Source organism: Brassica rapa, chromosome A06, assembly GCF_000309985.2.
Source record: "Brassica rapa cultivar Chiifu-401-42 chromosome A06, CAAS_Brap_v3.01, whole genome shotgun sequence".
In the NCBI taxonomy this organism is placed as follows: Eukaryota; Viridiplantae; Streptophyta; class Magnoliopsida; order Brassicales; family Brassicaceae; genus Brassica; species Brassica rapa.
Genome location: NC_024800.2, coordinates 26,747,875 through 26,768,410, shown reverse-complemented (window position 1 = coordinate 26,768,410; position 20,536 = coordinate 26,747,875). Strand labels below are relative to the sequence as shown.

At 32.6% G+C, this 20,536-nt stretch overlaps 1 protein-coding gene and 1 long non-coding RNA gene across 4 annotated transcripts; both read right to left on the bottom strand.

Annotated features, from left to right (window-relative positions):
* Nucleotides 1-907: 907 nt before the first annotated feature.
* Nucleotides 908-5,891, bottom strand: LOC108872292 (TSA1-like protein). Its single transcript, XM_018659755.2, has 4 exons — nucleotides 1,886-5,891; nucleotides 1,551-1,597; nucleotides 1,248-1,316; nucleotides 908-1,153 (listed from the first exon to the last, which is right to left on the bottom strand). Exons 1-4 carry the CDS (start codon nucleotides 1,930-1,932, stop codon nucleotides 1,080-1,082), a joined length of 237 nt encoding a protein of 78 aa, XP_018515271.1. The 5' UTR covers nucleotides 1,933-5,891; the 3' UTR covers nucleotides 908-1,079.
* A 5,488-nt stretch (nucleotides 5,892-11,379) lies between these two features.
* LOC103827558 lies at nucleotides 11,380-13,020 on the bottom strand. Of its 3 annotated transcripts, none has more exons than XR_004448169.1 (3): nucleotides 12,763-13,020; nucleotides 12,432-12,543; nucleotides 11,380-12,348 (listed from the first exon to the last, which is right to left on the bottom strand). It is a non-coding gene; the product is annotated as an uncharacterized LOC103827558 (long non-coding RNA). The 3 variants fall into 3 exon arrangements; XR_004448168.1 differs by having other exon boundaries at nucleotides 12,432-12,516; XR_001958942.2 differs by having other exon boundaries at nucleotides 12,432-12,495.
* Nucleotides 13,021-20,536: the final 7,516 nt, after the last annotated feature.

The following is a 20,536-nucleotide window of genomic DNA, read 5'->3' as shown; positions in this document are numbered from 1 at the left end:
CGAAATAAGTCATTAAGCCCAGGAAAGAAAAAATCAGCCATGTGTATGATCTTCTAGTCGTGAAGACTCAAGGTTAACTATAGTTATGATTGGTATGTATCAAGTTCTTTCTCATGTGGCTATGTCGTGTTCAGACTCGGTATTTTCAAGATAGTTCTGTTGTTAGCAAAAGGATTGGAGAATTTAAGTTGGTTGCATAAAACATTTGTTGTGTTAAAGTAATTCCTAATGGAGATGTAATAAAACGGAGTAGCCTAAAGCTGTAGCCTAATAACAACTGATCAGTTGGTCAATCGACTGATGCGATCGAATGTCTTGAAAAGTACAAGTTTTTTGAAGGTTCTTTTGGATTTACAAGATTGTTTGGCATAGCTATAAGATGAAGGAAAACATTCATTTGAGTGATAGAGACTGAAACTGCTTTACAAGTGACTGTCTTTGGAACTTGGTTTATCATCATGTGGAGTTATTGATGTGCAAGAATGTGATTATGATTGCAAAAGACAAGAAATCCATGTGTAGGCGAACCAAGTTCTGGCGTTTCCTCATTGTCTTTGCCTCGATACTACAATATCTGGTGTTTCCTCATTGTCTTTGCCTGCAATTTTATCATAGTAGATTTATAAGTTTAGAACCATCTACTAAACACAAGAAAACAACATTTCTAAACTTCAGTGACAAATAATTTATACTTTTATATTCATTGAAGTTGTTAGTGATAAAGAAGTGAAACAGGTGTTGGTTGATGTGTCCACCGTAAACGATGCAAACTAGTTGTTGTCACGTAGTCTTTACCATTTTTCTTGTAGACATAAATAAGAGCAAGTCCATTGGTTAGAGACTCTTATAGGTTCTAATGAATAAATTAATAGTTAATTTTGTGATTTGAAAAGTTTAGAACCCTTACTAGTCTAATTAATTTTCTCATCATTCAATGGGAGAACTTCATTGAGGTTTCTTAAAAAAAAATTAAGTTTTTTTCTAAAGTTGAATGATTGGATACATGGAATATGAAAAATAATACATAAGCAAACTCTTCCTATAACATTCTGATTTGGATTCATATACTTTGTCAAGACTCATAGAGAGGAATGTGTTGAAATATCTTCAAACTCACGTTCAATAGCATCAAGCATACTTTTCCTACTTGCCACTGTAACAAAACATGTAAATAGACTGATTCAGAATACATTAGAAACAAACATGGAACATATCTTATACAGATGTAAGAGGGAAGAGTGTTTTACGGTGGTCATCATGATCCTTGCCTTCAGTTGAATCACTAGCCTTTTGCTCTCCAAGACCTTTTGTAGCAGCTGCAAGTAAGAACATATATGTTATCTACTCAGATCAAAGACTTTTAAACTTTGAGCAATGGTAATAGAAGAACAATGAACATATATGTTAACAAAACTCTTTGTTTTGTGCAGATATTTCTTTTCCAGATGACTTCAAAACATTGGCATAGAGAGTCTTGATATCATTCTAAATATCTAAAACGCACATTTGAGCAAACATCAGTCTCTGCACACTCCTTTGAGCAAACAAACCTCGAACAGGAGCATGTGGAACAGATATATCAGTCTCTGCACGCTCCCTGCAACAACAAAAGGAAGCAGTTTTAGATCAGTAAAGAATGTTCTTGAAGCTTAAGGCATATATGTTCTGATTTCAAACAAAAGCCAAGGAAACAGACAGTAACAGTCGATCCTCAAGATGATCAGATCAAACATGTTCATGAGTCATGACTGACTATTTAACATGTAATGGCTACATGATTGAATATTCCCAGTTCCTCTAGTTACTTTCTATGAACCAATCAAGCGCATGGCTTTTACTTCCCATTATTGGACTGTTTCGTGAGTAGTAATGTCAGAAGACTTACTTGACTTGTGGATCTCGGCCACGTTCATCAATGAATACAGAGCACATCCCAAGGGAGATGTAAGAGCGGAAGACGAGGCAGTCGTGTTCCACAGCGTCGTCCGGCGAGAGGTTAGGGATATCGCTGTTGTTGATCGCCGTTTGATAAGCTCCCAAATAGATTCGGTTTCTCAGATTGGAGACAGATTGATCGAGAATGGAGGAGGAAGCCAAACTGGTTTCGTTAGTCGATGGTTTCGCGAGGCGAAGGAGAGAGAGAAATTAAGGGATGGTCGAATAGGATTTTGCCACGTAAGGGTTCCTTACCAGTCCTAAAAAGCCCAATTTAAGACGCGGTCCTTTCTTCTTTTTGCCTTTTTTATTTATTTTTTTGTTCTTTTTGGTTGAAACTCCACTTAGGAGTCCCCCGATGGAGGTGGTCTAAAGGTCTTCGATCTACCATTTCGTATTTTCGTGAAATAAATTTGTACGGTTGGTGCGTATAATACGACGGTGTTAGTGTGAGATACTTTTCTTCAACTACGTATCTATATTTCTAGTAATATATGTGAGTTTTTATATATAAATTTATATATAGTTGACCAAAAAAAACTTTAATAATCCTACTATATTTAATAAAATTATAGTTTCAATTATTTTAATGTTGTATATATTTGTATTTTTGTATCAGCGAATACAATACAACCGATATTCCAATACAATGAGTAACTAGATTATAACCCGTGCTTAATGCAGTTTTTATTTTTAGTAAAGTAATTTAATATATATATAAAGGTTTTTTTGTTTGAGAATAATGAAACTCAACTGATGAAAGGTAACAATATTAAGTTATATAATAAATTGATAATCAAATTAAATATGTCATTTCTTGATTATCAAATGAAAATATTTGTAGTTAGGTCTGGACATTTTACTCGTTATCTGAACCCGACTCGAAAAACCTGAACCAAAGTCTGAACCGTAATAGCAAGATACCCGAATGAGTATTGAATTAGAAGAAAATGAATATCCAAATCCGAGCGAAAAATATCTAAACCCGAATGGATGTTCGAAGATTCCGAACATATGTATATTTAACCTTATATTTCTAGTTTACAACTCCTATTATATTTAAAATATTTATATTGGTACTAAATATACTTTAAGATCATATAATATACATATAATTACGAAAAAACGATTTGCCCAAGCTTTTTGTTTCATGCATTAACAAAAGTTATATCCAATTTTTTTTAAATAACCAAATTAGTGTTTTTATTTTAAAAATATTGTCTCCAAATTTGTTAATCATTTAATTTGCTAAAAATAAAAAGCCAGTTGAGAAAAAGTTATATTAGTGTTTTTATTAGTGTTTTTATTTTAAAAATATTGTCTCCATTTTAAAAATATTTTATATTAGTGAGAAAAAGCCAATATGTATATTAGTGTTTTTATTTTAAAAATATTGTCTCCAAATTTTCTTTAACAAAAAAAAAAGTTATATTTTTTTAAATACAAAACTTTGAGAAATGCAGAATTTTTTAAAAAAATTCAAAATCTAAATATTCGAATCTGACGCGAGATAACCAAACCTGAACTGAAAATATCAGAGTCCGACTCGAAGTATAGAAATACCGAACATGTTTTATACCAAAAATCCGAAATACACAATCTGAACCTGAATGAGTATCCGAAGGTCCACCCTATTTGTAATGGTATAATAGTAAAATGACATTGCATGATATGTTGAATGAGATTTGTTACTAAATGTATGACGTCTTATTTGGTATAATACTATTAATTTTGCACCAAAAAATAATACTATTAATGTTTTGGTTTACCTACTATTTAATAGATAGATGAATGAAATAATTTGTATAAGGAAATAAGGAGCCTTGTTAAACGTCAAAATGATATGAAATGTAATATATATGATGAAATGAGATATTAATTAATTATGTTTAGCATAAATATAGGAGTGATGTTAAGCGAGATTCTGTTTAATATTATATATATAGTGTATTTCTGTATTTGGTCACAACATATTTAATAGGTTCAAAATAAAATATGACATGGTAAAATTCAAATAGGATCCTAATTTAATAGATTAGATTTATGGAAATCATACTTTTAAGCAAAGTAAATTTTAGAAAATTAGATATCCGTAAAATATGAAATAAATTACCTAAAAAATATGGTAGTATTCTATCCTTAATTATTAGTTGGAGCCGAAAAAAATTAATAATAGAAATACATACAAAAAACTGTCGTATATGATACACTCATACGTGAATTTTCATCATACATATAAAATTATCAGTTATAAAATGGTTTGTAATATTTTTTATAGTTTGTAATATTTATCCAGCATAAAAGATATAGATAAGAAAATAATAAATCAAAGACCATATCATTTTTTTCTCATCTTGATGCGTAGATTTTTTATATGTTTCCTTCTTACCATAGAAGTGGTCAGAGAGTTACCAAATTTGCATTCAATCAAGTCAATAGTTTCAATCTTCTTACTTAAAATATGATCATTCAGGATATATACAAACATTAAATTAGGATATATACAAACATTAACATAGCAGATAATCTCATTTGTTTTGACTACGAATATTTTCCCCATTTTATACTGTTTAATCAAAATTATTAATAGAGCAATTTTTCACTCCCGAACAAACACTTTCTTCTCGAGTAGTCCACACACAACACTCTCTTCTCTATCTCTCGAGTAGTCAGTTTCACTTTTCCCGACGAAAATGACCAGCTCTCATCTTTTCCTCCTCCCTCCTAAATTTCACTGTTTCTTAGGACGATGCGACGATCATGCAATCCCTCAAATCCTACCTTAACCTCACATCAGACGTCCACTGGTCGGACCCTGACCCTTGCAAATGGGACGGCGTCATATGCGGTGAAAACAACCGCATCACAAGGATCCTGCTCAGAGAGAAAGGGATCACCGAGACTCTCCCTCAGGATCTCGGGAAACTATCCGATCTCGTCGAGGTTGATCTGCTAAACAATGACGTTTCCGGTCCGATCCCTGATCTCTCCGGTTTACAGTATCTGAGATCGTTCAATGTAGAACATAATATGCTCACCGGCTTCGTCCCACTGTCGTATATCCGGTGAAGCTAGCCACGGCCTGGAGAGGGAATGATCCGTGTGATAGCTGGCCCGGGATTACTTGTTCCGGAAGTGATGTTACAGTGGTTAACCTACGGAGGTTTGAGCTCACGGGTACGATATCTCCGAGTTTTGCTAAGCTTACTTCTTTGGAAACGATCGATCTTTCTAATAACAACCTCATCGGGAGTATACCGACAAAGCTTACCACTTTGCCTATGCTTAGGACAGTAAATGTGTCTATCAACAATATCAACGGTGCTGTGCCGACGTTCAGTGCAAGTGTGAACGTGGTGACTAGTGGTAACGCTAACATTGGAAAGGATGGACCTGTCTCACACCCACTGGTGGAACTCCTGCAAAAAATGAATAAAGATTAAAAACTTTTGAGAAGCCCATTTTAAAACTAAACTAGATTTTGATCCGCGCTTGGAAAACCCCAAGCGCGGAATTGTTAGATTATATTATAATACAAAGTTTTATTATATAGAAAAACAAATTTTTAACAGTTATATAATCTACAAATTTGTTTATTTAAGATTTTACACTTTTATGTAAGTTTCTTTTAGGCATGAGAATTATATCCGGATCAAAAAAACAAACCGAATCGACCCACAAATATAGGTTTAGTTCAGGTCCAGAGAAGATAACCTATTTGGTCTTTTTTGGACCCGCATTTCTTTGTTTGAGTTCGGGTCCTATCCTAGATCCGATCATAAATATGTGTTTATTAGGTATATTTCGATATTTCGAATATGTTTCCAGTATTATGAATATTTTTTTCTTAAGTTTTTGATTTACGATTATAGTTTTTGATTTCAGGTAAAATTTTCAAATTAAAAAAATTGGTTTGGATAAAATTTTGGGTATTTTTCAGTTCATTGTGTCAGATTTTGAATTTTTAGGTATTTGAATTTTTTGGGTATTTGTTTGGAGTTTCAAATACTTTTCGTGTTTCGAATATTTTTCAGATTTTTAAGATATTTCGAATTTTTTTAGGATTCTAAATACCCGAACAGATGTGGATCCATTACGTCCATATCAGGTCCAACAACCTTTTGATATAGATTTTTAATGTTATTATACAAAAAAAGATTGATATATTTTTCTGAATAAATGTATCATAAGAAATAATATTAGGATCTGTTAAAAATATTTAAAATATTATATGTTTAGAATGATTAATGGTATTATCAGAAAAATAATAAATAGTTATATATGACTCCAACAACTTTTTTATATTATATATTTTTTTAAACTCTTTCCCTTTTAATAGTATTGATTCGTTTTAAGTGAAAAGTATATAAAAGTCTAATATCTAAACCAATAATTTTCAAAATCGTGAAAAATCAATATTGATATCGTGAAGTCGGTGTAGCTTTAACAAAACCAATGAATTTCTACATTTTTGTGAAGGTAACATGAATATTCAGAAAACTCATTTTTAAATATGAAAATATCTATCAAACTATAGACGATTGAAAGTTTAGTATATGACATGAGATTTTAGTGGGAAAGTTTATATACGATATGATTACTTTATTGTAAACGAAAGAGGAAGTTAGAATGTACACATATATGTCGTGTAACTTCTCTTGCTTTAAATCATATATTATATGATAAAAGTGATATTATAAAACATTAGTTTCAATACTTTTACGATTAAAAATCAAAATGGTAAATATAGTAATAGTAATGATTATGATTTAGGAGTGAGATTTGAATAAATAAAAGAATTGAATAAATTATTGTTAGAGAAATATATGGTAACATATTGTTAGTCTAAATTTATGGTAAGACCAAAAAATAATGAGTTCAATAAAAGGGTCCAAACAACTTTCATAGGTAGATTTTTTTTAGACTTCTTCCCTTTTAATAGTATTGATGAAATTAATAAAGGAAACTGAAATTTTTTGACTAGGTGTACTACACCCACGCTTTTGCCTTTTTTTCTTTCTTTATGCAAATCAAATTCTCTGCTAGCTACAAAACAACATTCACGCACACAAATACAAAGGTTTTGAAGCGACTCTACAGATAAGGGTGATGGAGAAGGAAGCTAAAGAGAAGACGAAACTGGAATGGCATTTACCGATTCTAGCCAAGACTGCTGATGTGACCCACACAACCTATGAGGAGTGTCTGAAAAGTGGAATGGATGGTTATGTCTCTAATCCCTTTGAAGAAGAGAATCTCTACAAGTCTGTTGCCAAATCATTCAAAGCTAACCCAATATCAGATTCATCATGTAACCAAAGTTTAAGTAGCTGTCTTTGGAGCTTTGGTTTATTAACATGTGGACTGTGGAGTTATTGATGTTGAAGAATGTGATTGTGATTGTGTTTGCAAAAGACAAGGAAGTCATGTGTAGGTACGAGCTCTGTCGGCTTCATGCATCGATACTACAACATCTGGCCTCCTCATTGTCTTTGCCTGTAATTTCATCTTACTAGATTTAGAACTCTCTACTAAGCACAAGAAAACAACATTTCTAAACTGCAGTGCGACTAATATTATTCTAAACAAACAAACAAAAACAATCGTTATTGACAGTCGGATGACAATGACTTCTCCAACATATATTATGCATCTTCTTGGGTCTCTTCTTATTTTTCTCGTTATCATTTCGTAATTTTTACTTAATTTTTGCCAATGTTTTCCTAATTTTTTACATATTTTTGTTAAATATTTATTTCTTTCTCTAAATAGTAATACAAAACATACAATCATCCTACCAAAACTATGTCTTAGAATTATTTTCAATCATAACATTACCTTATTCACTATATTATTTGACTTAAATACGAAACATTTTTTTTAAATCAAAGTTCTCACATGATCTGTTAAATACAATCTTTTCAATCTTCAAAGCCTAATTATTTATCAAACATATATGGACATTATAAGAGATTAGTAATTTCTATAGATACGACTATATTTTTCTATGAATAGGAAATCATTATTTCTATAAATTATTTTATGTAGTATATAAATATAAAAATAATTGATCAAACATTATTGCACTTTCTATATTTTTGAAAATTAGCTACCATTAATTATGATTTGTAATATCATTTATGTTATCTAGCAAGTGGTAGTAATTTAGTTTTATATTTGCCTTTTATTTTAGATATAATTAAAATATTTTTTTAAGTTCCATTTATTATATTATGTATTTTATGAATAAAAAATAATTGATCAAATGTAATATTCTTTCTATAATTTCAACAATTAGTTACCATAAATCAGTATTTGTAATATAATTTAGATTTTTGTGCAAATGATATTAATTGGATCTAGAATTTTTTTTAAATCTAAATTATCGACCAAACAAATTATAAAAAAATCTTAAGATTTCACAAATGATCGATATGTAAGCAAAATTCACTTATCTGACTTCTATTTTAATATACACGAGAATTTTATTTTTTATAAATGTTTTATAAAATTATATAAATAATTTAAAATTAAGATAAAATAATTGTGTAAGCCATGATAGATAATTTTATAAATGCTTTTTCTTTATAAATGACTTATAAGTCATGACATTATAAGACATTAACAGTTATTATAATTCTTTATATATGAATATAATTTTTTATATAAGAATATGAAATCATTATATCGATTTCTAGAAATTGTGTTCTATTAATTATTTTATGCAGTATATAAAAGTAAAAAGAACTAATCAAATATTATTACACTTTTTTATAATTTTGACAGTTAGTTATCAAAAATTATTATTTGTAATATAATTTACACTATTTGATAAGTGATATTAATTAGATTTAGATTTATTTTTTTTATTTTAGATTTAGTTAAAATAATTAAATATTAAATATTTTTCAACCAATCAAATCATAGCAAAAATCATTTAACTGACTTCTCATTTAATATGTAGGATGATATGTGAGTTTATATATATAAACATTAATAATCATACTATATTCTAATGCCGTACGTATTTTTGTATCAGCGAATACAATACAACAAACAAACATTTTAATGTCGTACGTATTTTTGTATCAGCGAATACAATACAACAGACAAACATTTTAATGCCGTACATATTTTTGTGTCAACGAATACAATACAACAGACATTCAATGCAATAAGAATAGAATAGTTTAGATTAGTGTGAAAATAGTCAGTATTCTCACTATCTTATTATATAAAGTTTGGTTCCTCAAAGTTGCTAATTAACATTACTAGGGGAGGTCCGCGCTACGCGCGGGATTTGATGAATCGATTTTTATAAAAGATATAATTTTGTGTAAATTTTCTTTTATGTTAAGTTGAGTGTGCGTATGACTATGTTATCTACACCAAATTTCAATTATATAACTTAAAATTATCGAATTCTTAGTATTTTTCTGTTTTAATCATGAATTGTAAGTTTTTATAGTGTTTTAAGTTTTATAACACTACAAAATACATAAATCAATCGGATTCAATAAAAAGAGAATGAGATCGTGTTTTCTAATACTATTGTATCTTTCCTATGAGAGTTTGTAAAATAGTGGAGAATGTGATTTTTATTTAAAGGAACTCTTTCTAAAAATTATTATAGTTGTTTTGTAGAATGTTAGTAATTGATAGGGCTGGGCAAATAAACCGAACCCGAAAATCCGAACCGAACCCGATCCGATAAAAATGAATCCGAACCGATCCGAATCCGACATAAATACCGAATGGATCCTGTTTTTTCGTATTTTGGGTTATGGGTATTATCCGAACCGAACCCGGACCTAAATGGATATCCGGTAGAACCCGAAACATTTAAAATCACAAAAAAAACTTCTACCAAATATGATCTTAATTCTTAATATGTATCCAAAATACTTTAAGATATTATTGAACTTCTAAAATAATTATCTGTTACATCAAATGAAGATTGATGGTGGAATGTGGCGGTTGATGCCTGAAGTTTTTAGATTTTGGTTTTGTTTTTATTGAATAATGTTTCTCATTTCATGAGAACTTATTTTTTGTTTTATGATTTCATTTATATGGTTTTCTTTATATCACTAACTATGTTTATCTTTCGCTTGATTTTGAATGATCACGTTTGATGTTTTTTCTTATTTTTGAATCGATTTTACTTATATTTTGGCTATTAAAATATGTACAAATCATGTATTTTAAATTCGAAGAACCGATTTTATTTATGTTTTAGTTACAAAATAGGTACAAATCAGGTATTTTTAAACCGAAGAACCGATTGGGACCCGAACCCGAAAGTACAATGGGTTATACCGGTTCTTTGAAGATTTACTAACCCCGACCCGAACCCGATAGAACCCGAACCGGTCCCGAACCGAACTTTTATATAACCCGAATGGGGTTGATTTTGATAAACCCGAAAAACCGAAACCCGAATGGATAAAACCGAAACCCGATTGGAACCTCGAATGCCCATGCCTAGTAATTGATATTTAACAATTGTTGTTGGTTTTTCTTGGCCTTTGTTTGTTTCTTTTGTGTGATATTTTTTGGTTATATTTACTTATATATTATGTATTTATCATACTAATAAGTTTATTAATAAGAAAAAAATGAAAAACTAAGAAAGAAAAAGAAAAAGAAAAAGTAAAAATGCGATAAATGTATTATTTTAAATGGACAAACAGAGTACAACTTCTTATACCTGAGAATGGAAAACATTTAAAATAAAATATTGTCTCTGGACATGTAGAGCATTTTATGTTCATTTGGATCCAGTCAATTATGCTTTGCTGATGATAGATATGGTTACGTTGCAATGAATTTTTAACCTCGTCTCTTACAATCTTGTCAATGCATATAATGCAAAGTTCATCTTGAACTTACTCCGCCGGTGAAGGTGCTCTTCTTTCAGCATGAATGTGTGGTGTATCTATGTCAAAAATCAATTCTGTGAATTGCTTGGGGATTGAAATCTGTTAGATATAGTATAATGTGTACACTTTTTCCTCCCTAATTGGTGTGTGGTGAAATAGAGGTATAGATATATGCGGATGCTGATTCTGCGATGTTAGTGGAGGAGTTAATGCTTATGTCATGGTACGTGAGCACATGATGTCTATGGTTGTATCAATAAGATATCCAAGAGCAGTAGTAGAGAATTTGATCTTAATGAATATATTGGTTTGATATTTGTATTTCGGCGATTTATATTGATGGTGAGATCTATTAATTCAGTATATACTCTCATAATTCATTTATATTAAAATAATTCATTTTTCGTTGATCAAGATTCAAATTCACTTTTGTTGGAGTTAACTAAATTTTTAAACACGATTATTGCGATTATTAATAAAGTTGTATTCTATTTTTATCATATCGGTATAGATATTCTAATATGTTTGTTTTAGTATAAGTTATCTAATTTCATTTCTGTTATTATTTGTTTTTTTATCGGGATGGTTAACTTTTTTTTTTTTGTTGGACTATGCAAGTATATAATTTTTTTTCATTTTAGTATTAAAATCATGATTGAGCTGTTTATTTTAGTTTTTTTTTAAATGTACATTAAGTTAAATGCAATAAGCTTATATTTTCTGTACAATACTTAGAAAATATATACTAATTTTACCATTAAAATTTTTTAATATAATTTTCTATAATGCTTAATTTATTTTCAATTATATGTAACAATAATTTAATTATTTTTATAACAACATTCACTACTTTTTTCTTGTAAGTTATATATGTTATTAATTAAATTTTCTAAAACAATACTGATTAAATTTTAGAAAAATAATTTTAAACCTTATAAAACATATTTTCTACACACATAATGATAAATATCTTAAATCGTTAAAAACATATTCATGTATTAGTATATAATAGAAAGAACATTGTTTGTAAATCGTTTTTGGAACGTGTATTTTACTTGGTTCTAGTTTGCTTATCCATTAGATAAACAACTGTAACCTCAATATCTTAAATGTGAAGCAAGTTAAGCTATTTAGAGTCTGGTTTGCTTATTCATTAGATAAACAAATGTAACCACAATATCTTAAATGTGAAGCAAGTTAAGTTACTGACTCTAAACTCTGACTCGTGCAGAAACAACTCTCATGTAGCCACTGAATCATGAAAAAGAGCACTGCGCAAGTTTGAGCAACAAAGGCTTTAGCTCTGGCTTCTCCTAGAAACATAGGAGGGTGTTCACTTGATAGTCAACAACTGTAGAAAGCCTTCAGCTAGTGTTGTCTTCATGTTCTTCCTAATACCATGTTAGAGCTTTTTCCATTTTTTCAATCCTACATTTAGGCATCTTTAGCTGGGCCACCTTTATTCCCTTTGCCACCACCAGCTTGGCCTTTGTCTTAACCACCTCTTACAAAACCTCCATGTTGGTTTGGGCTGCCACTAAGTATGATATAATTAAATTGATAAAAAATCGCCTCTATGTTGATACGAAAGAGAGCTCAGTCAATAACACTTACATTGGTAGGCGTCTCACATAAGGGGCTGCATCACTTCCTAGTCTTCCTCCCCTGCCTCTAACTCCTTGTTAGCAATAACCGGTGGCTTGTTTAAGTCCTTTAAGTGTAATCACTAATCATCAAAAGAATCAATTCTCAAACTCAAGTATTCTCTTGTCATATAACAAACAATGCGTGGATGTCTATGGCTTTTTATAATACTAAATATAGTACATGTCTTGTAGACTAACCATAACCAGAGTAATCATAACTAAAAGAATAACCAAAACACACATTACAACAATGACACCAAATCAAAATTTTAGAAATTATAAGGGTTAATAAAAATTACCTTCACATCAACGGAAACCACTTCAACACCCATCAGCTCTCCTCCTTTCTTCACATTTCTAGCCTCTGAAAAACACAGAAGTCGTGTACCCACTGTCTCTTTACAACTTCCTGTCTCAAAGTCGGGGAGGTGAATGTTGGTGACAGTCATCTTCTTGACGTTTTTGTCTTGAAGGATTTGTAACACGAAGAACTTGCAAAGGGGGGTGTAAAATTACCAAAACTCTTCGATAAGCATTATATATATATATATATATATATATATGTGGTATCCGCTTGGTGGAGGAGATGAGCCAGGGTCATGGTGGACGTTCACGGTGGATAGCATCAGGGTCGACTGCAGAACGAAAAAATATAAAAAAACATTAAAAAGATGATAGGAATAATCTCAAGTAGGTAAATTAAGGATTTTTTTACCAATTTTTTTATATATAATTCTGAGTTTTACACTGAATTTTGCTTTTTAAAACAAATAATCAATAATTTGTAACACCAGAATTAACTTAGTATCAAAGAGTATATCTAAACCCATAAAAGAAGTTGCAAGGGTTTTTAAGGATGATGTTCACTGGATGAAGGCTTACCTTTTTATAGCTGGAGATCCAACAGCCGTAGAGAGGGAAGATGCATTGAATGAGAAATCATGGTTGGAGTGGGTTGAAGGAGTTAAGAATGTCGTTAACTGCAGTCTGCAATAAATAAATGCTTCCCATAACGGTCAGAGGAGATGAAACTCAGACGAAACATCAGAAACGGAGCTCACGCTCGACCTAGAGATTCTTTATGCAAGTGCGTCTCATAGAACCCTACCAGAACTCAATTGGCAGTTTACATAAGCAGAAATAGAAGAAAACGGTGAACCCTAGATATAACCAAAACTCACAGCTTATATAATTAAAGTAAACTCACAGAAACATTACAATAGATAGTAAATCAGAAATCATACGAACTTATCGAGATGAAGTCAATCATATTCAATAAGAAACATAACCATCAAAATCCAATCATGCTTCAGGGATAAGAGAACAAATAATTCAAAACCTTGAATAAAAACCACAGACTGATGAAACCCACAAACACAGAACCCTTGTATAAGAATTGGTTTTTGATAAGCACACAAACACATAACCCTTCTCTAAAAATCAGTTTCTGATGAACCCACAAACACAAACACAGATCTGATGAATGAACTAAACCTTGAACGACAACAGAAATTAGAAGAAGAAGTCAGAAACGGACCTTCCTAAGCAGGAGAAGTTGAGAGAGTCGGAGAAGAAAAGATGAGACGTCGACTTGTGGATTCTGGAAGAAGATGCATTTGAAAATCAATATGAGTTGGGCTTTTGTGTTTAAACAGCTAAAACAGCAACCTGCAAAGCCCACTCTTTTAATAATGAAACGATGTGTTTTGGTTAAAGCAGACACCTGTCACGCCCAGGGAGTTCTATTTGATGACGTGTCTCTCTAAAAAGAGAGTCATGCTCTTCTTTATATTATTAGATTGCTAATTAACATTAAAAGAAGATTTTTCTTTGACAAACGGATGTTACCTCGAGAGGGTTTTGAGGATCTGGTACTCTGTAGCTGGGTGGGTGATGGAATGTCTCTGGGTTGTACTATGGAACATATCAGCTGTTGTCGTCGTAAGATCATGGAATGGAGGAAACATGCAGATTTAAATTCAAAGGAGAAAATTAACAGACTAAGAGCTTCCGTTGAAAAAGAAGTTTCTTTGGTGGTTCCATCATATCGTCGAATGCAAAAGCTGAAACAAGATCTAGCGGTTGCACTTAGGGAAGACGAACTGTTTTGGAGACAAAAATGTAGAGAAGAATGGCTTAGAGCGGGAGATCGTAATACTAAGTATTTTCACAACTGTGTCAAGGGGAGATGTATCAAGAACATGATTCTGATGCTTCTAGATGACAATGATCAGGAACACTTCTCAAAAGGTGCAAAAGGAAATATGGCTGTTGAATTCTTCAGGAATCTTTTCACAAGCTCAAACCCATACGAGATGGAAGAGTTGTTGCAGGGCTTTACTAGCAGGGTCACAGCTGATATGAACTCACGGCTTACTGCTCCAGTGACTCCAAGGAAAATTCGAGATGCTGCGTTTTGCGTCAAAAGCGCGCCAGGGGAAGATAGACTTACTTGAATTGTTTACCAAAATGTCTGGCATATTGTTGGTCCGAGCTTATCGGAGGAAATCAACAATTTTTTTCCAGACATCTATTCTCCCAGCTGGATGGAACCACACTCAACTTAGTCTTCTGCCTAAGATTGAAAAACCAACGAGGATGACTGATATGCGCCCTATAAGTCTCTGCTCAGTACAGTACAATATTATCTCTAAGATTCTCTGTAACCGTCTGAAGCTCATACTCCCGAAAATTATTTCTGAGACTCAAGGTGCCTTTGTCTCAGGGAGACTCATATCTGATAATATCATCATTGCGCATGAGATGGTTCATAATCTTTACACCAATAAAAAAATCAGCAAAAGAATGGATGGCAATCAAAACTGATATGTCAAAGGCTTATGACAGAGTGGAGTGGAATTTCTTGAAAGTTTTGATGGAGAAAATGGGGTTTGATCATGTTTGGATCACTTGGATTATGGCGTGCGTAAGCTCAGTGACCTTCTTCGTTCTCCTCGATGGTAATTCTCATGGGTTTATCAGACCTGAACGTGGCATCAGACAAGGAGATCCATTGTCTCCTTTTCTATTCATATTATGCGCATAAGCGTTGGTTAGTAAACTGAACAACTCAGAGGTTTCTGGTAGGCTTCATAGAATCAAACTTGCGGAATCATACCCATCAATCCATCACTTGCTTTTCGCTGATGATAGTCTACTGCTCTATAAAGCATCATAAGAAGAGGCTTTGAAAATCATGAACTGTATCAAGCTGTATGGAGATGCGTCTGGTCAAAGAGTTAATTTCTAGAAGTCTTCTATTATTTTTGGCTCCAAGGTCGAAGTAGATGCGAAGGCATTGATCAAAACTATTACTGGTACCGACAAAGAAAGAGGAGAAGGCTCTTACATGGGCCTGCCAGAATGCTTCAGTGGCTCTAAAAGGAAGATGTTGAGTTTCATTCCCGAGAAGTTTCAAGGTAGATTAAATGGATGGTTTGCCAAAGCTTTATCTCAAGGGAGAAAGAGATCCTTTTAAAATCAGTGGCTATGGCTCTTCCTATCTTTGCCATGTCCTGTTTTAAATTCCCAAAGACGTATGCGACACGTTAACAAGCGCAACGATTGAGTTTTGGTGGAGTAGTGGAAACAATAAGAAGAAGATCTCTTTGGTTGCGTGGCAGCGGCTTTGAAAAGATAAAAATGCTGGTGGTCTAGGTTTTAAAGACTTAGAAAAGTTCAATCAATCCTTGTTAGCTAAGCAAGCATGGCAGATATGGAGCAACCCTCAGTCCTTGGTAGCCCGCATCCTCAGGTCTCGGTACTTCAAGAGAACAGAGTTCTTGCATAGCTGTGTAGGCACCAGACCATCCTTCGCTTAAAGAAGCATCCTTCATGGTAGAAACCTTCCGAAACAAGGTCTGATGAAGGTGGTGGGGAACGGTGAAACGACTAGTGTATGGATGTATAATTGGATAAAAGATCCTCTCCCAACAGCTCAAAAATACAAGCAAGAGGCGGTTGTGGAATTGTCTCTAAAGGTCTGTGATCTCATGACAGAAGATCAATGTGGTTGGGATGTGCAGAAAGTAAAGGGGATTGTAGCAGAAGAAGATGTGCCATAGGTTCTTCAAATAAAGTGTCAACGATTCAAAGATGATATATGGAGGTGGGATTTCACAAAGAATAGTATTTATGATTCGAAAAGTGCTTACAAAGTCCTTGAGGAGATTGTGGAGAGTAACTCTCAACATACAAGTGTTCTTCCTCCCCTAGAGAAGAAACAGTAGAGTGACCTATGGCAAACAAAAACCTCTCCCAAGCTTAGACATTTTCTCTGGCGAGTTCTATCTGGTGCATTGGCAGTGAAACAACAATTGTCGTTCAGAGGCATCCCCACATACCCGACTTGCCCTCTTTGTCATCAAGGCCCGGAGTCAATATGTCATATGCTCTTCCATTGCCCAATGGCAAAGGAAGTATGTGATAGATCACTCATTCCACTTCCTCAAGCAGGTTTCTCCACATCATCAGCGCTTCTGAACATTCACTATCTTCTCTCGTGCAGCAAGAAAGTCTCGATGGAACCTAAGCTTCGACTGGCTTTCCCTTAGATCCTCTGGCACATATGGAAAACAAAGAACTTTTATTGCTTTGAGAAAAGAAGGAATGAACCAACCAACACCCTGGAAATGGCCTTAGAATAAGCTGCAATCTGGTTGCGGTTGAATGGCTTTATACCTCACGACATCCCGCTGATAGTTTTGGAAGAAGCTTCCGCTACAAGTTGGAGTAAGCCTCCCACTGGCATTTTGAAATGCAACGTCAGATCGGCGTGGTCGGCAGCTAATGGTAATGGTGGTGCATCTTGGATTACAAGAGATTCCTATGGCAATGCAATGCTCCATAGTATAAGATCCCAAATGGAAGATGAAATCAACGCAATGGTTTGGGCGGTGGAAACTATCAACAATCTTCGATTACCCAGAATAATAATAGAAGTCTCAACTGCACAGATTCCTATCACGCTATCACAAGACTGTTTACCGTTTATTCTCCGACCGCAAGAGTGGAGGTTAAGAAGAGCTCTTGATCAGATGGGGGATTGTCGCTTGGTGTTAACTACTATTGAAGGTAACAAAGTAGCAACGAAAATTGCGGAGAGTGCTTTGTTCCTTCAACATCATCAATCGTATATGGCTACTAATGGTCCAGGGTGGTTGGACTCTCATATTAGAAGAGAAGCGTCAGATGTGGCCTGATTCATCATCTATCAGGTTTCTCAGAGTCTCAAACTTACCTCTAAGCAGGAAGAATTCTGATGAGCTCTATCTTTATTGTGGTTTTTTTTTCTTCTTTGGCACTTACTGGAGGCCGTTATGTTGTTTTTTATTTTTATGGTTGTTAGACTGGGTTTAAACTATAACCGGTTTGATTGTTGCGTCCCTTGAGACGTCCATTGAGACTATTTTCAATGACAAAAAAAGATAATCATAAAACTATAATAAAATGATTTATTATTTTTATGTTTTTATAAAAATTAAAAAAATTACCTATGCACCATGATTATAAAATACAAATATTAAGTGAAAGATATGTGTGAAAACGAGTTGATAATTATAAAATAAATTTTATATAAATAATCCTAAAACTATAATAAACTAATTTATTATTTTTATGTTTTATTTCAAATCAAAACATCAAACAAAACCGTTGCAACGCACAAACTCGTATCTAGTTCAGTAATGCTAAATTTTGGAATAGAATTGTTTGGAATGCATCATTCCACAGAATTACAAAAAATATTTACCAGTTACATGGAAAACCTTTTGAAATCAATTCCACATATTCCAAAAATGGAATAAAACTTAAAAACAAATCCTTTGTAAAATCTTTTCCATTTGTTCCAGATCAAAAATGATCGTGAATGTGTGGGATGATTGGAATTCCAATTCCAAAACAAATTTCAGTTTTTATTCCATTTTGTTTATCATTCCAATTTTTCCCATTCCACATATAATTATTCCTTTTATTCCATGTATTCCTATTAGGAATAACCAGTTACAGCCTAAACATACGAACACATAAAAGTTAAACGGCGTCAAACGACCCAAAAACAAAAGAAAATTAAAAAGTAAACGCCGTAAGATAACGACCGTTTATACAATCCGCCGAATATCAAGATTATGTGTGGCTAATATCCTCCGGATTTCACGGCGTCTGTCTTCACAGTTTCTTTTTGTCAGGACCAATCGCATTTATCCTGTTGTCCAATAATTAGTGCGAAGATTAAGACCATTCAAACTCATTAAATATTTCATCCTCAGATATTTTTCTTAATTAATTCGTTCAAAGATTAAAGGAAACAGTAATACCACGATTACTCACGGAATCGCGACTCGTGGATAAAGAAATTAATAATTAAATAAACTGTCTTTAACACGTTACGATGGTTTTCTCCGCTGATTTGACCGTAATTAATATAGTAGTTCATACCACCGCCACCGTATTGAATGCCTTTTTAATACTCACTCTGTTTTAAAATTAATTAAGTTTTAAAATTATGCATAACTATTAAAAAATTTATTTTTATTTTAATTATTAAAATATAAATTAAAAATTACTTAACCAATCACAAATCAGACTACAAAATATCATTGGCTACATAGTTTTTGATAAAGTAAAAAAATACATTGATATATAAAAACATCATCTATTTTGAAACATCAAAAACTTTCTAAAACATCATTTATGTTGAAACAGAGGGAGTAATAGTCTACAGATACATTTCACGCATTGTGTTTTGTCACACAAAAGCTTAAGCCTGGGCATTTTAACCTGGACCCGAAAACCCTAATTGGAACCGATCAAAAAATACTCGATCTAGAATTGAACCAAAAATTTACAAGTACTTTTTAGGTCTAAATTTCTTTTACTCGAAAAACTAGAACCGAAAGAAACCGACCCTAATAGACTCGGACCCGAAAAAACTCGACACGAATAGATCCGACCAGATAAGAATCGATTTGTATCCGACTTAAAAACATATATATCTAAAACTATGATTTTTTTGTGTTCTACTTTATAAATATTATTTTATGATTTAGTTAAAATATGTTTTGTTAACAACATTTGTTATTATTTGTAACATTTTTAAGTAATATGAAGCTTTAAATGTAAAATTTAGAGTTTAAAAATATTTTATTTTAATTATTAATAGTTTTATTTAAGTTATTTTGTAAAATTTTAGATATATATGACAAATATCGATTAAATTTGATGGCGTTGGGTATGCCATGCCATTTTCAGATCCTAAATACACACGAACCCTATCCGGACCCGATATGGACCCAAAAAATTACGGGTTTTGTAGGGTATTTTAGTTATAGATCCGAGAAGAACCAACCCGAATCCGACCCAAAAATTTCTAAGTACCTATTGGATCTAAATATTTAGGAGCCGAAAGATCCGGATCCGAAAGGAACCGGTCCGAACCCAACTTGAAAAACCGAACGCCCAGGCCTACAAAAGCTAATAGAAGGAAACAATATTCTTTTAGTAGAAGCAAATGGAAATAATGTGAAGAAAAATCCAAGATCTATAGAAAATATTCAAATTATGCAAGAGACAATCAATATTATCAGTGGTAACGAATAAGCCGAAAAATCAATCATAGAGATACAGGCAAGAGAATAATAGATTTTTTGTTTACTTCTTTGCATTAATTGATTGGTCAGAGAGTTACCAACTTTCGTTCTATCAGTCAATCATATCGATATTCTTAATTAAAATATGATCATCTAGGTTACAAAAGAAACATTTCAAAATGTAATTCGGTTCTTAGATCATATTCAAAAATTTATACAAACATTAACATACTCATACGTTCGACCGCCGAATTTATAGTGTTTTTACCACTTAATTACGCCGCGTGGCAGCTGTATTCATAACATTTCACCACTTAAATAGACAAAAAATAAAATAAAAAATAGTTAGGAGTAATTATTAATACACACTTTCTCTCTCCCACACACAACACTCTCTCTCTCTCTCTCTCTCTCTTCTCTCTCTCTCTCTCTCTCTCTCTCTCTCTCTCTCTCTCTCTCTCTCTCTCTCTCTCTCTCTCTCTCTCTC